The sequence below is a fragment of the Cystoisospora suis genome (genome assembly GCF_002600585.1).
Source record: "Cystoisospora suis strain Wien I chromosome Unknown contig_1833, whole genome shotgun sequence".
NCBI lineage: Eukaryota > Apicomplexa > Conoidasida > Eucoccidiorida > Sarcocystidae > Cystoisospora > Cystoisospora suis.
Window position 1 is genome coordinate 1 of NW_027154633.1, and position 14,460 is coordinate 14,460.

General features: G+C 41.4%; 3 protein-coding genes across 3 annotated transcripts; 2 read left to right on the plus strand and 1 right to left on the minus strand.

The window, feature by feature from the left end:
- Positions 1-3: 3 nt before the first annotated feature.
- Positions 4-1,795, plus strand: CSUI_004074 (uncharacterized protein). Its single transcript, XM_068064269.1, has one exon. The coding sequence runs from the start codon at positions 486-488 to the stop codon at positions 657-659; it is 174 nt and encodes a 57-aa protein (XP_067923753.1). The 5' UTR covers positions 4-485; the 3' UTR covers positions 660-1,795.
- Positions 1,796-4,263: 2,468 nt separating this feature from the next.
- Positions 4,264-9,106, minus strand: CSUI_004075 (uncharacterized protein). Its single transcript, XM_068064270.1, has one exon. The coding sequence runs from the start codon at positions 8,170-8,172 to the stop codon at positions 4,786-4,788; it is 3,387 nt and encodes a 1,128-aa protein (XP_067923754.1). The 5' UTR covers positions 8,173-9,106; the 3' UTR covers positions 4,264-4,785.
- CSUI_004076 (5-3 exoribonuclease) lies at positions 9,032-14,363 on the plus strand (the record flags this gene model as incomplete). The annotated part of the gene is made up of 4 exons (XM_068064271.1): positions 9,032-11,209; positions 12,000-12,102; positions 13,215-13,425; positions 14,225-14,363. Exons 1-4 carry the CDS (start codon positions 10,817-10,819, stop codon positions 14,361-14,363), a joined length of 846 nt encoding a protein of 281 aa, XP_067923755.1. The 5' UTR covers positions 9,032-10,816.
- Between the last annotated feature and the right edge of the window lie 97 nt (positions 14,364-14,460).

Here is a 14,460-nt window from a genome sequence, read left to right on the forward strand (position 1 = left end):
GAAGAGGATAGACAAAGAGCAAGTTCTTGTTTGACTGCTGCTGTCTGCAAGTGGAGAACGTTTCTTTGAGCCTCCTCTCCTCTCCCCTCTCATCTTTGCCTCGTCAACCTCCTCCTTACAACTTCTCTCTCTTTTCTTCTTCTTTTAAACTTTTTTCTTAAACTCTTGATCTTCTTGCTTGGAAGCAATGGTCGAGATTTCTGTCTGTTCTCTTTCTCTCCTCCCCGGGAAGGCTCATACCTCTCTCTCTGTCTCTCTCGCCGGTCTGTATTTCTTGAGTGAAGAGATTTCTTTCTCCTCGAGTTTCTCTTCTTCGGCAACGTCTTCATTTTATCCTCTCAAGAAAGAAAGGGAGGGGGCTTGCCTGCCTGCATGCATGCAGTTACTCATATATAGACATAAATAGATAAATATATAGATAGATAGATTAAAGATAGATAGATAAAGATAGATAGATATGTGACTTTGTATGTTCTTATCAGTCAATGCAGTCGTCATGTGAACGAAGAAGACGAATCAGAAGAGAAGGAGGAGGAGGTCATTCTTGCTTTCTTTCAAAGAATTTTGGAAGGAAGAAAGTTAGCTGGAAGGTTTTTCTTTCATTTGGCCGCGACTTTGTGGAGAGGATAGAGCGACACGGCGGTCTGTTGAATCTTTAGAGCGCTTTTTGTCTTCTTTGAGATCTTTGCCTTGCTTTTTTCCTCTCCTTATCTCTCTTGAAAGAGAGAGAAGGAGAGAGATGAGAAAGAGACTTTCTTCTCTTTCTGTACAGGGAGGTGTACATCTTTCTTCAAGAAGTCTTTCTTCTTACACGTCGTCTCTACGTACATACGTATCTCTACGTATGTAGAGTTATATGAAGATACAGGTATAGATAGATCTAGATATCTTCCTCTCCATGTGAATCTAGCCACCTGTGTATAGATACATATCTGTATTATACATATGATGTGTAGATAGGTGTATCTATATTTGATAGCTACATATGTCTATACGTAGCTATCGAATATGTGCGTGTACATATAGATAAGGATCGGGTCGGTAGTGTTTCGACTTTTCTTCCATGAGTAAGTAAAGAAGAAGAAAAAGAAGAAGAAGAAAAAGAAGAGAGAGGGGAGGATAGACAAGGGAGATAAGCACAACAACATTGATCGATAGACACATAGAGAGACAAGAGAGAGATAGGGAGATAAGAAGGAAGTAAGATACACATGCATTGCGCGTGCATAGGCCATACAGTACAAATGACGGATGAATGAATGAAGAGACTCCACTACCACTACTACAGGAACAAAAGGAGTAGCTAATCTTTCGTGAGAAGATAAAGAAGAAGAGGAAGGAGACCTCGTTAACACCGTGTATTCCTATCACTTCTTCTTCTCTTTGCTTTTCTCTTTAGTTGTCTTTCTCCTCTCCTCCTCTTGCCTTTGCGCAATTGAATGAAAAATTAAGTCAACTCTTCTTCTCTTTCTTCTATTCTTATTCTTCGTACGATTTAAATCTCCCGTTCCATCTATCTTCAATCTATCTACTTCAATCTATCTTTAATCTATTTATCTGTGGTCTATCTATCTATCTGGCTATCTCCGTATGTATAGATGTAGTAATTAGTTGTGGTTGTCTTCGCGCTCTTCACCTTTTCATCGTGATGGCAACTGTTCGATTCTTCTTCTCCCTCTTCTTTTTCTTCTTTTTGCTTTTTGCGTCGTCTTCTTCTTTTCTTCTTCTTCTTTTCGTACAAAAAGACCAAACCTAAAGAACTTTACCCTCACATAAAAGAAAGAAAGAAAAGCAGAAGAAAACACTCCTCTTTCTTTCTTCTTTTCTTTTCTGTTCATGATGGATTTGTCTCTACTATGGGAGCATGGTCGAAATCTCTTTCTCTTTTTCTTTCGATAGGAGAGAAAGACAAATCGATCACCTGCAAGAAGAAAGAAAGAAAGGCAAGGCTCCAGAGAGACACAAGAAAGAACAAGAAGAAGAATCTGAAGAGATATCTCCATACCCCCATGGCGTCGTTTGATACCGCGGCTCTTAGAGTCTTTGACAAGGCCCCATGGAGAACATCAAACGTCGATGCTTGTGGTCGTACACGATAAATCGATTCTAATTATCCAACAACTTCTTCTTCTTCGTCAGCGCAAGTCCTAGTCGTAACACTTCTACTACGACTACTACCTAGAGTCTCACTACAAGTACGATGGCTACTACTGTTGCAACTACCACCCTCACTTGATTCATTCAAATGTCTATCTTTCAGGATTTTTCTTTTTCCATCTCTTGGATAAGGCGCAGAAGGTCACGAACCGGGAGGGAATGTGGGACTGTAGAGACAGAGAGAGAGAGATAGATTACAGATGGATAGATTTAACGGTCTAGAGAGATAGATAGATCGGATAAAGAGGGATAGGGAGGTAGGTGGAGTATTGACTGGTATAGAGATAGGGGCGTAGAAGGCCCATTCATTCAGTCATTCATGAGCTGCTTGAATCTAGTTAAAACAACTCCCCGACCTCCTTGAAAGGTGTATGTATGTATATATATATAAATATATGTATACTTCTTTGATGTACATGTTGACTCTATTTCTTAAACGGGGGAGTTTAGATTCTCAAGAAACTCTTCAAAACTTTCTTTCTTCTTCTCGAATGAGAGAGAAGAAAATCGCCGTTTGGAGAGGCGCACTGAGAAGTCAGGAGAAGTTGGAGTAGTAGTGACAGCAGCAGATATAATTAACACACTCAGAGAAGAGAGTTAGAAAGAAAGAGAAAAAGAGATAGATAGAGATGGGACCTCTATGAGCTTTCTGGACTGTCTTTTATATATGAGTGGATCTATCCTATCTATCTATACTTACATAGATGCAGATAGATAGCTTAAAGATAGATAGATAGAATAAAGATAGATAGATAGGCGAAGCTATGGAGATCTTGTATAGAGATATGTATCCATAAAGAAGTACAGGTATAGATCTCTCTCGAGATAAAAGTTTATGTATCTAGACAGAGAGAGCGAGAGAGATGCATGGATGAAGAGGTAGACTAAAAGCTTTCGTAAAGTTCAAGAAGACAAGATGAATCCTCTCTTATTCTCAGAGAGAGAAAGACGGAGGCAAGCAGAAAAGAAATTCGACCTAGGCCTAAAGAAGAAGACACCCCTCTATCTCAAGACTTGAAGAGAAAAAGAAGAAACTGACTTTCAATCTACCGCCTTTTCACCTAAATCTGCTGAAAGAAAGGAAGTTCCGAAGGCCAGATGCCATGCTCTGTACCTACCCAAAGTAAACATCTCTCTGTATAAGCCGACGTCTATCTATCTCTATCTATCCTCTGATCTATCCATCTACCTATTTACTTACCCATCTGTCTTTATCTATCTACGTATGCATTTGGAGAGTAAATGTTAGAGTGTAGATACATAGATGGACGATAGCCATGCGACAACTTCTTTTTCTTTCCGTCCTTCTTAAGGCGCCGCATGTCTCTGTCTTTACTTGAAGAAAAAAACCTTCTTTTCTTTTTCTTTCTCTTCCTACGTAGCTACGACCCAACTGCATGCATAAGGGCAGATACCTCCCTATTATACACTTGAAAAGAAGATGGAGATACCCTCACTACTCCTACTACGACTTCTACCCTTCTTTTCTTTTACTTCTCTTCTCTCATAAACTTAGCCTTTCTTTGGAGACACTGCTGTCGAAGAGGGAGAAGGAAAAGGATAGAAGAAGAAGGATAGACGTCTTCTCAGGCGAAAGACCAAGAAGAGCTTACAAAGAGAAAGAGAAGGAGAGATGCCAAGTAGAAAGAAAGATTGCTTCTGTCTCTCGAAACCATCTTCATGCGGCTTCATAAAAGAGAGAATTTTTCATTCGAGTCTCTTCTTCTCCCTACTTTTCGCCAATCGTATCATGTCTCCATCTATCTGTGTAGATCTATCTCGAGTGTCTGTATATACACCTGATAGAGATAAGATGGACAGACGTATGTACACCTATTGGCCCGGCTGCTTTTCTCTCTGCACGTGTCGAATGATACGCAACTAGAGAGAAAGAAGTCCTTCTTTGAGAAAGAAGTTCATCCTTTTCAAAGAGCCTACTTGAGAATCTCTTCTCGTCTCTTCTTTCTCTCTGACAGGAACGTCACGTCACAAGTGTGAGACAATATTTACGGACTGTAGAAAAAGCCTTGAAAGAAAAAGAAGAAGAAGACTGACAGCAAGAAGAAATGAGAAGGATGAATGAGAAGCAAGAAAGCAGAGAAGAAAGGAGCTAATCGTCTGTCGATCTTCTGCAGTTAGCTTTGAAGTCTAGAGAACCACCCACTGCCTCGATAGACAATGAGGAGTTTAGATGTATGCAGGTAGCTAGCTAGTAGACACGTACGTAGACACACGCCGCCATGGTAGGTGGCTTGATGGATTTCTTTCAAAAGGAACTTATAAGAAAAGTCTGGATCTTCTACGAAAATGGAAAAGGAGAGACAAGAGAGACAGGCAAGGGTGACCTTTCTTCATCTCTCTCTAACATAACAAGAATCTGATCTCTCCTTCTTCCCTCTCTCAGGTGTACATACACCCGGAGGGGAGTACGTGTGTATGCATCAATATATATATATATATGTATGTATGTAGATATGTATGACTACGTATCAATGCCAAGTAGGTGTATCTGTATGTATCTATATATTCTTAATTCAACGGCTTCGTATCAGAAATACGTATCTTTTCTTCTTCTTCTTTATCAGGAGCATAGGTAGAGATCTCTTTTCCTCTTTGTAACGTTTCGTCTCATAGCTCGATTCTTAAGAGAATTCTCTCTACTGTTACGACCACATCTCCTAGATCTATATATGTCTCTAAACAAGGCAAAGTAGAAGATGAAGATGCCGCTGTCGATTCCTTTCTTCTATCCGTCTTTTCAAACCAGCTCTTCTCTGTCTGTCGTCTTTCTCTTCCTCTCTCATGTACAGGAAGCCCACCTTCTTCTTCTTCTGTTCTTCTTCTATTCTTCTTCTTCTTCTGTCTGGACAAGATCCAGGGCTTTAGATTCATAAACATAAAGAGATCCGAGACACCTTCCCAGTCAACTTCTCCATCTAGGCACAAAACAATTCTCTTCGGAGAAAGCGAGAAAGAAGAAGAAGATTCTATCTCTCCTCTTCTTCTTTCTTTGACATCTGGAAAAGACTTTCTCCTTAATGAAACCCCCAGGCCTAAGTCTTTTCTCTCCTCTCCTGGAAGATATAAAGATCTCTCTCTCTTCTCTTTCTCCACCCTCACTTCTGGGCTCTTCTCTTCACTCTTTTCTTTCTTCCTCTTTTCGTCTTCTTCTTCTTCTTCCTCTTCTTCGAGATTAGGGAATGGATCGGCATCGCACTCGAGGATTTGCTGAAGTGAGAAAGAATGGCGTGACACCTGGCATCCACTTGAACGACGTCTTCTCTCTATTCTTTCTCTTCTTCTTCTTGTTCTTTCTCTCCCTCTATCTTTCTCTATCCCAAGTAGGATTCTAAACTCTTCTTCTTCTTCATTGCTTTCTTTCAGCTTAAAGACATCTCTCAGGAAAGCAGAGAAAGATAGGAATGCTTGAGAGAATCTACACGTATCCTCTTCACCTCGATCATAGCTGTCCATGTTCTGCTTCTCCTTCGTCTTCTTTCTGGTCGAAACCTCTAGCACATCTTCTCGTAAATTTTTCTTTCCTTCTTCTGTCCTTGTACTTCTTCTTTCTTTCATCTCTAATTCCAAAGGAGAGAGTAAAAACGTTTGTACCTTATCATCTATCTGTCTGCGATCTTGAAGAATTAAATCTCCTTTCTCCTCTTTCCTCTCTCCTTTCTCTTCTTCTTCTTCTTCCTCCCTATTTTCAAGAGAAGAGGGTCTCTCTTCATACAGAGCTCCTCCTCTTCGTCTCCTCCTCTCTTCTTCTTTCTCTATCTCTCTATCTCTTCTTCTTCTTTGCAGTCTTTTCCATCGATGCCTCAGTCTATTCTCCATGGAGGATGAGACAGGCTGAAAGGACGGCTCTCTAAATCCTCCTTCTTCTTCTTCTTCATTTCTTCTTCTTTCTTCTCCTATGAAGAAAAAGCAGAAGAAATTCTGCTGCGGATGAAAAGGATGAAAGAGATCTGTTCCGAGGTAGATGTGAATTTTCAAAAAGCTTCTCAACATTTCTAGCCATCTATCTCGATAAGAATATGATAGTCGGGTGGATATACACCTGAAGAAGCTTCTTCTTCGTTTTCTTTTCTTCTTCTTCTGCTCTGCTTGCATGTCTTGTGTAAAGAAAGATGTTGAGAAAGAAGAAGAAGAGGAGGAAGGAGAAAAGATCGGACTGCCTTTCTTCAGGGAACTAAGAAAAGAAGAGAGAGCCGAGGAAGAGTAGGTATTAAAGACAGGAGGCCTGAAGGAGAAGAAAGAAAAGAAAGACGATCCATGAATCTTCATTTTCTTCCTCTCTTCTCTTTCTTTTCTTTCTGAATCCCCGAGATCTTCATCTATTTTTTGCGTGAAAGAAGAGGAGAAAGGACGAAAAGAGAAAGAGAGAGAGGAAGCATCGATTCTCCTTTCTCCACTCGTGTGAGAAGCAAGAAGACCTGCGGATGAAGACGAAGAAGAAAATGCCCTTGTTCTCTCTAGATCCTCGCTAGGCGGGAGAGAAAGAGAAGCCCCAAGAAAGTCTTTGGGATAGATGGATGGAATGAGACGTGCTCTTACATCTGAAAGAAGAGAAGCAAAAAATCGAAAGAAGAAAGAGAAGACCTCAAGGAAATCCAATTGTGAAGAAAGAAGAAGAAATCCATCTGGATAGACAGACAGTCGCAAAAGCAAGGTTCTCAAAGAAGAAGAGGAAAGAGAAGAAAAAGAACAAGAGAGAGAAGAAGAAGAAGAAGATGAAGATTTCGTTAGATGTGGAGAGAAGGAGAAGAAAAGTTCAAAGACAGAGAAAAACGTCCCTGAAGCAGGATGAGAATCCCAGCCTACGAAAGGTGAAAGAGCACATTTACGGAGTGTATATACACCAGAGCAACAGACGGTTTTGAGAAGATGACAAGGAAGAGAAAAAAGACGATAAGAAATCGAACGAGGTAAGAGGACGGGAGAGCTACGTAGATACAAAGGAAAGATACTCTTCTCCTTCCCTCTTCTCTCTCGAGGAGGCAGTAAAGAATTCACACATTCTTCATCTACTTGCTTCTTCTTCTCCTTCTCCTTCTCTGTTTGGATATGTCTGGTCTTCTTTTCATCTTTCTTCCTCTCCTCTTGCAACAAAGTCTTGTTCTCTTCTTTCTTCTCTCCATTTTTTGCGTCTATCCTAAGATCTTCTCCTTCTTCCTTCTTTTCTTCTTTTTCTTCATCTTGAAGAGGATCTTGCTTTCGCGACGGATGATAAGGCGGCATGTCTTCATTCTGCTGGATCGATTCTCTCTCCTTGTCCTTTACAGTCGATTCAGAAAACGAGTCTTCTCCTTCTTTCACGTCCTTCGCATAAGCAAAGCATCCTTCCTCTTCTAACCCTCTCACTCCTCTCCCTTCTTCTTCTTTCTTTCTTTTCTTAAGAAGCGAGAACCGATGAAGACAAGATGGAGAAAAGAGACGATTTCTCTTTGAGAGAGAGAAAAGAGAGAAGTTGATATGTTTTCGAAACTGAATATGAAGTGTATCGAGAGGACATCTAACATGGAGACGAGGAAGTTGTGTATGTACAGCCGACAATCGAAGAGAAGGAGGCTCAACAACATACCGAGAGAAAGACAGAGAAGGCGAGGAAAAAGAAGAAGAAGAAGGAACGAGGGAGATACACGCTAAAGAAGAAAGTAAAGAGGGTGATGGAAGGAGAGGGTTTCTCTCTCTTCTCTCCCGTTGTATGGAGAAAGGAAGGTAAGAAGAGAAAGAATAAGAAGACAACGGAAAAGAAGGTAAGAAGCGAGAGGAGGGAGAGGAAGAAGAAATGAAAGGAAGACGAGGGGAGAAAGAAGAAGAAGAAAGAGAAGAAGAGGAGACGCGAAGGATGAAAGGGAGAGATTGCGGATGCTTAAAGGAGTGGAGAGAAGAGAAAAAGAAGAAGATTGAGGGTATAGGGAGTGAAGAGAGAAGAGAAACGCTTAGAGAGATGTTTGAAAAGAAGAAGAAGAAGCAGAGAGAGAAACAATTTCCTCTCTTCGTCTTTTTCATGTCCGTGAAAAGGAGAAAATCGATTGTCTCTTCTCCCTTAGCTCCCTAAATTTTTCTTTCTCACTCTCCGTGACATTCTCCCCTCTTTTCCTTAGCCTTCTTTCTTTCTCTCTCTCTCTCTTTCCTTCTTCGTCATTTCTTCTTTTTCTTCTTCGTTCGCCGTACAGATGCCTCTCATGTCTCTGTCGACCATGCAGAACCTTGTCTCTCCTTGACAATTCATCCAGACATCTATCTTTAAGGAGCTCCCCTTTTCCTCTCTCTTCTCGACCTCTTTCTTCCTTTCTCTCTTTCTTCCTTTCTGTCTCTCTTTCTCTCTATCTTTCTCTCTATCTTTTCTTTTTTCTTTAAGTTTCTCAAGAGGAGAGGATCTGTCGTAGCCTTGTTCCTCCTCCGGTGTACGTGTACATACACTCTAGGTCTGGGAAAGAAAGAAGGAAAGAAAAGCTCGAGAAGAGACAGAGAAAAAGACGAGTAGAGAAGAGTGAAGGTGTAAGAAAAAGAACTTCTTTCTCGGAAGAAAGAAGAGAAAGAAACGGAAAGTAGACACGTAGGATCTCTTCCGAGCTCCTCCTCCCTCCGCCCAATTTAACAAAGGCTTCCTCTTTTTTCTTTGTCGGAAGGTTACACGAAGTGTCTTTCTTTTAATTTGATCAGAAGCGGAAAGAAGCGCAAACGGGTGAAAGAGTAGCTTCGCAAGGCTGTATTCCCGGGTCTTCCTTGTCTTCTTCCTGTCTCTGTCTCTCTCTCTTCCACGCGTGTCTCCCCCTCCGTACTTCCTCTCCTGTCTCCTTGTCTTCTTTACTTCCCTTCCCTTCACAGAAGAGAGATAGAAGATGTATGGATTTCTCTTCTGTCAACTTGGTTCATTTGCTTCCAAGAAAGATCGAATTGAGTCGTTTTTATCTTCTTTCTTTCTTTCTCAACTTCTTTCAATCTACACCGAGGGAAAGAGACTAAAAGAGAGATAGCTGTCGAGTGTACGTACAGCTGGGTTTTTTTCGCACGCGCGGACCCCGAGTTTCTTTCTCCTTTCTGCTTTCCGTAGAACACTTTTCTCTCTACATGTCTATACGAAAGTTTTCCTTCTTTTCTCATTTACTTCTCTTTCCATCTTCTTTTCTCCTCCACAAAGGCTAAGCAAAGAGAAACAGAACAAGGTAGGAGAGTGGACAAACAAAGGGGAGAAGAATGGCGGCGGAGTGTATGTACACCTGGGATCCTCCTCATGGCGCGACTGCATGCAAAAAGAAAGTGAAGGGAGGGGGGGAAAGGAACGACATAAAAAGGAAAGAGAGAGAGAGACTTTTCATCCATTCATTCTTTCTTCTTCGTCTTCTTCTCTTGGTTCTTTTTCTACTTCTTTTCGCTAGAGAGAGCTCAAGCAGATTTTTTTCCTTCACTTTCCCCTCGTATCCTTAAAAGACCAACAGTCTTCCATCCTGTTCACCTCTGTCTTCTCTCTCCTTCGTCTTCTCTTGTAGAAAACACTTCATGGAAAGGTCTTCTCTCATCTTCTCCAAATAAATGTATTCTTAGATCTTTCTCTCTCTTTCCTCTTTCTCTTTTCCGCCTTCTTCTGTTTCTCCTCTCTCTATTTTAGTCCATTTGTTTGCGCTTTCCTTTCACAGGGAGAGGAGTTAGTCAACGTTGGCATTTCTACAAAGACGAGGCTTGTTGCCTGCTCCTTCCTTCTTACTTTCTCTGGTCCTTTCTCTTTCTTCTCCCTTTCTTTCCTTCTTTGTTTCTCTTCACCCTGGGCTTATCAGGAGGTATCAGGCTAGAGTGTGGACGTCTTGAATTTCTTATGTTTCTTTTCTTCTCGTGGCGATAGAGTTTGTAGATACACCTGAGTTGAGGTGTATGTACACCTCAGCTTGGAGAGAAGTTAGCGATTCTTTTCTGCTATGGAAGAAAGAAAAGTGCCATCCAGACGAATGGGCATGTTTCCTTTTCATTCTTCTTTTTCGTTTTCTTAGCTTGTCTACTGTATACAAGTCTTTCTTTCTCTCCTCTTTCCGTATTCCTCCTTTTTATATCACCTCTTTTCCACTTTCTTTTTCTCATCTCTTCTCTCTCTTTCTCTCCCTCTTCTTTCTTTCATTCTCAAAAATGGAAGAATGTTTCTTCATTCGTCTGCCTATCTTCTTCTTAGTTTCTCTTCAGCTTGCAGTCGCAGTGAAGAGATGAGAACCCTAGCAGCAACGGAGAAATCTCTTTAATGTCCTTTCCTCTACCAAGTTCGTTTTCTTCATAGAAAGGTCTCGTTCTTTCTCTCCAAGGACAACGATACTTGAAGACATCTTTTCTGGTGTACATACACCCCAAGTTTGTCTTCTGTTTCCGATTTTCTCTGTGAACTTCAACTCACTTGGACATCTCTCTCCATCTGCTTTTTCTTTGCGTGTAAGACCCGTCTTCCCTCCATTCTTTTCATTCCATTTTCCTCTCTAACTTCTTTCTTTCCTTCTCTCTTTCTCTTCGTCCATTCGCCCGGGTCCTCTTTTTTCTTCGTCTTTCTTCCTCGTTTCTTTCGCTTCACTCGTCATCTCTTCTCTCAAAGGAAGAGAGAGGAAGAGTACAAGAGAAAGAAGAAGAACAAGAGACAGGAAGAAGAAGAAGGAGAAAGCCATTCACCTACACAATGGGAGTTCCGACCTTTTATCGGTGGCTCTGCTGTCGCTATCCTCGCGTGGTAATAGATGTGGGAGACGATCACGTCCAGCAGATGCGAGAAGAGATTCGCCTCAAAAAAGAAGAAAAACGAATGAGACAGGAAAGTTGTCAGAAGCAACAGCAGAATTCGAGTGTACATACACCTCAGGGAGGACAGGGGGATGGGAAGAATGCAGGAGAGAAGAATGAGAAAGGCGAGAGCTTTTCGAAGAATGACGCCACGGAGACAACACAACAAGGTGGAGAGAAGAAAGAAAGAAAAGAACAAGACGAGGGCGAAGAAGAAGAAGAATTCGGTTATGATTGTCTCTATCTCGATATGAATGGAATTATCCATCCCTGCTGTCATACCGACGATGGTGTACGTACACTCGGGGGGGGAAAGGGAAGGGAAGAGAAAAAGAAGGAATGACTGAATGAATCATTTCTCTTCTCTTTTTCTTCTCTTTTTTCTCTAAGTTCGTATTTTGCGAGCTTTCTCTTTCTTTCCGTTCTTTTTTCGAAGCTTCTTTCTCTAATTGCATGAGAGAATGTTTAGCTATCTTGATATATATCATTCTTCTTCCTCTCCATTCCCAAGGGTCTGCACTCTCTCCATGTGTTCATATGTATATCTCTATATGTGTATATCTATGTGTATATTCATAGCATATGAATAGTTTTATATGCATAGGAGCAGCCATATGTCTGTGTATGGAGGACACTAGCTATCGTACAGGATCTTCCGTCTCTTTCAAAACGATCGGATACAAACTCGAGCTATTTTCTTCTTCGTCTTGCCTTTCTTCTTTCTTTCTTGTGTGAATGAGAAAGATTCTTTCTCTTCTTTCTTTTTTCTCCATCCTGTTTGCTTTCTCGTGTTTTGCTTTCTCCTGACGAGATTTCTAGGCTTTCTTCGTCTTGCTTGTTTTGCAGCTGTACATACACTCTAGTCCGTAGCTCTCTCGCCCATGGTGTCTCTCCTCCTCTCAAGATGAAGACTTTTCTTTCTCTCTTTCTCTCTCCCTCTGAAACAGCAGTAGGACGGAAGCATGCTTTCCGTCATGTGGCCTTTCTGTCTCCACAAGGATGAAGTGCATTGACTTCTTTCTTTTTATGTTTGTTTCTTTCCCTCTTTCCTTTTGCCCGGCCCCTTTCTCTTTTTCTCTCAGTCATGCCCCTCAAGTGAAGAGGAGATGTTTCTATCGATCTTTCAGTACGTGGATAGAATTGTCGATATCATTCAGCCTCGACAACTTCTCTATATGGCTATAGGTCAGACAAAAGAAACAACTACACATAGGAAACCAAGGGGCGAAGCTGAGGATTCCCCATCGAGGTGTACATACACTTCACATAATTTGTGCAGTCGACTAGCAAGGAGAATAGCCACCTTCTATACCCCCCACCCCTCTCACCTATCTCTAGCTTACAATGTCTTCAACCCACCTATGTACCATCTATTTATTCAGGCATCTGTCTATCTTCCTCTATTTAGGCATCTGTCTATCTATCTTCATCTATCTACATGTATAGATTGATGAAGATAGATAGGCGGCAGACGACAGGAGCGTGTAGAGATTATCTTTTTCTATGGTATGTCTATACGTATACTTATGTAGGCATGAGACTGGAGATTATGTGTGTCGTAAAGAGGTGGCTAGTTGACTGATCTTTTGAATTTCTATGAGGAGGGAGATGGCATCTCTGTGGGTCTCGTTAAGGCAGGAAGCTTCTCTTCTTCTCCCTCTCTTTCCCCTCATGGCTTGTTCTGTTTCAAGCAAAGCTAGCTGTGAGCCAGAAGGAGTCGCCCCGATTCATTTATTCTTTAGAATTTATGTAGACTCTCATGCGATAGGCAAGTAAACCAGACATATCAATGTATGTATGTATATGTACAGAGCTGGTATGGATGTGTATTTCTCTGTCTTCAATGTAGGTGTAAGAATATGTATGTGTGTATGTATGCATGCACCAATAGGTGGATTTTTTCATCTCTCCTCCTTTCACCCTACATGGATTGAATCATAGGTAGATACATAGATAGGTAGATAGATCAACGATAGATAGATTAAAGCTAGACCAGAGGTAGAGTGAAGACAGGTTGACTAAAGGTAGATAGATAGATAGACTAACGATAAATCAAGAATAGCTAGAGAAATAGAGGGAGAGACACCAAAAGCGAGAGAGAAAGAAAGATCAGAGAGTGACGGCGATAAGAGACTGCTAGAGATAAGAAAGACAGATAGAAAGAGTGTGGAACAAGAAGGAAAGAGACCATAAGGGAGATAGAGAAAAGGGAAGGGAGAGAGACAGATAGATGATCTCCTCATACGTCGGTGAAGACAGAGGAAGTTCTTTCTTTCTTTCTTTGCGTGTATTTGTAGATGGGGTGGCTCCTCGTGCGAAGATGAATCAGCAGAGAACTCGGCGCTTCAAGGCGGCGAAAGATATCCAAGAAGAAGAGAAAGCGTACGAAGAGATCAAAACTCAGTTTCTCAGTGAAGGACGCGAGGTCCCTCCAAAGAAGCTCCGATGGGACTCGAACGTAATTACACCTGGGACGCCTTTCATGCATCGACTTGCTAAAGCTCTCACGTAAGTCACACACAGACAAGAAAGAAAAAGAAAAAGAAAGAAAAAGAAGACCAAAGAAAACCACGAAAAAGAGTAGGTGAACAAGGTGACTACGAAGTTCAAAGCGGCTGGGATTAGATGAAAAAGAGAAAGAGAACAGGGTAGCTAGGTAGTTAGCTAGCTGGATACATATCGATGGCGAGTGAGCTAGCTGGCTTGGCTCCTTTCTCTCTCGGAGAGCAACAGGAATGTATACAGGTGTGTAGATAGATACATTGAAGATAGTAGATAGACTAAGGACACACACGTATATACAGAGAATGGATGTATGTATGAATCTATATGTATGCACGTGGAATATATAGATGGGGCAGCACATATAGATATGGTGCTGGTATACATATAGAGAGAGAAGTCGGAGTGAAGGGGATTATGTTGGATGAGCAAGGAAGAAAAGAAGGTAAGAATGAAAGGAGAAAAAAAAAAACTTTTTTCATGTCTAAAGAACAACCACTCCTCAGTTTTCATCTGTCCCTCCCATCACCCTCTTTTTCAGGTGTATGTACACCTCACTACTCTCCCCATCTACCTATCTCTCTGGAAATGTTGCTTCGTGTTCTTGCTTTCTTCTCTTTTCCGTTCTTTGTTTTCTCTTCTTTTGTTTCTTTCTGTCGTTTTCTTCCCGTCTTTTCTTTTTTTCCTTTCTTGAGGACGAGAAAGAGATAGATAGATAGATGTCTGCATTGAAAAAGAGCGAGAAGACACTCATCGAAGTGCTCTTCATCTTCTTCATGAGGTTCTTCTGTGTGTTGTGTTGCAGGTACTATATCCAAGATCGACTGGCATCTAGACCGACGTGGAAGCACCTTACGGTTATTTTCTCTGATGCGACGGTCCCTGGGGAAGGAGAGCATAAGATCATGGACTACATACGACAACAGAGAAAATCTCCTGAGTAAGGAAAGAACAATAGATATGTCATTGAGAACGAAGAGTCAAAGAAAGAGAGAAAGGAGGGAGAGAGAGAGAAGAGGAGAAGGAGATACACCCGAGGAA

Bases quoted from the DNA above. Each gene is read 5' to 3' on its own strand.
- CSUI_004075 (XM_068064270.1), bottom strand. From the start codon at position 8,172: ATGAAAAAGACGAAGAGAGGAAATTGTTTCTCTCTCTGCTTCTTCTTC.
- CSUI_004074 (XM_068064269.1), top strand. From the start codon at position 486: ATGCAGTCGTCATGTGAACGAAGAAGACGAATCAGAAGAGAAGGAGGA.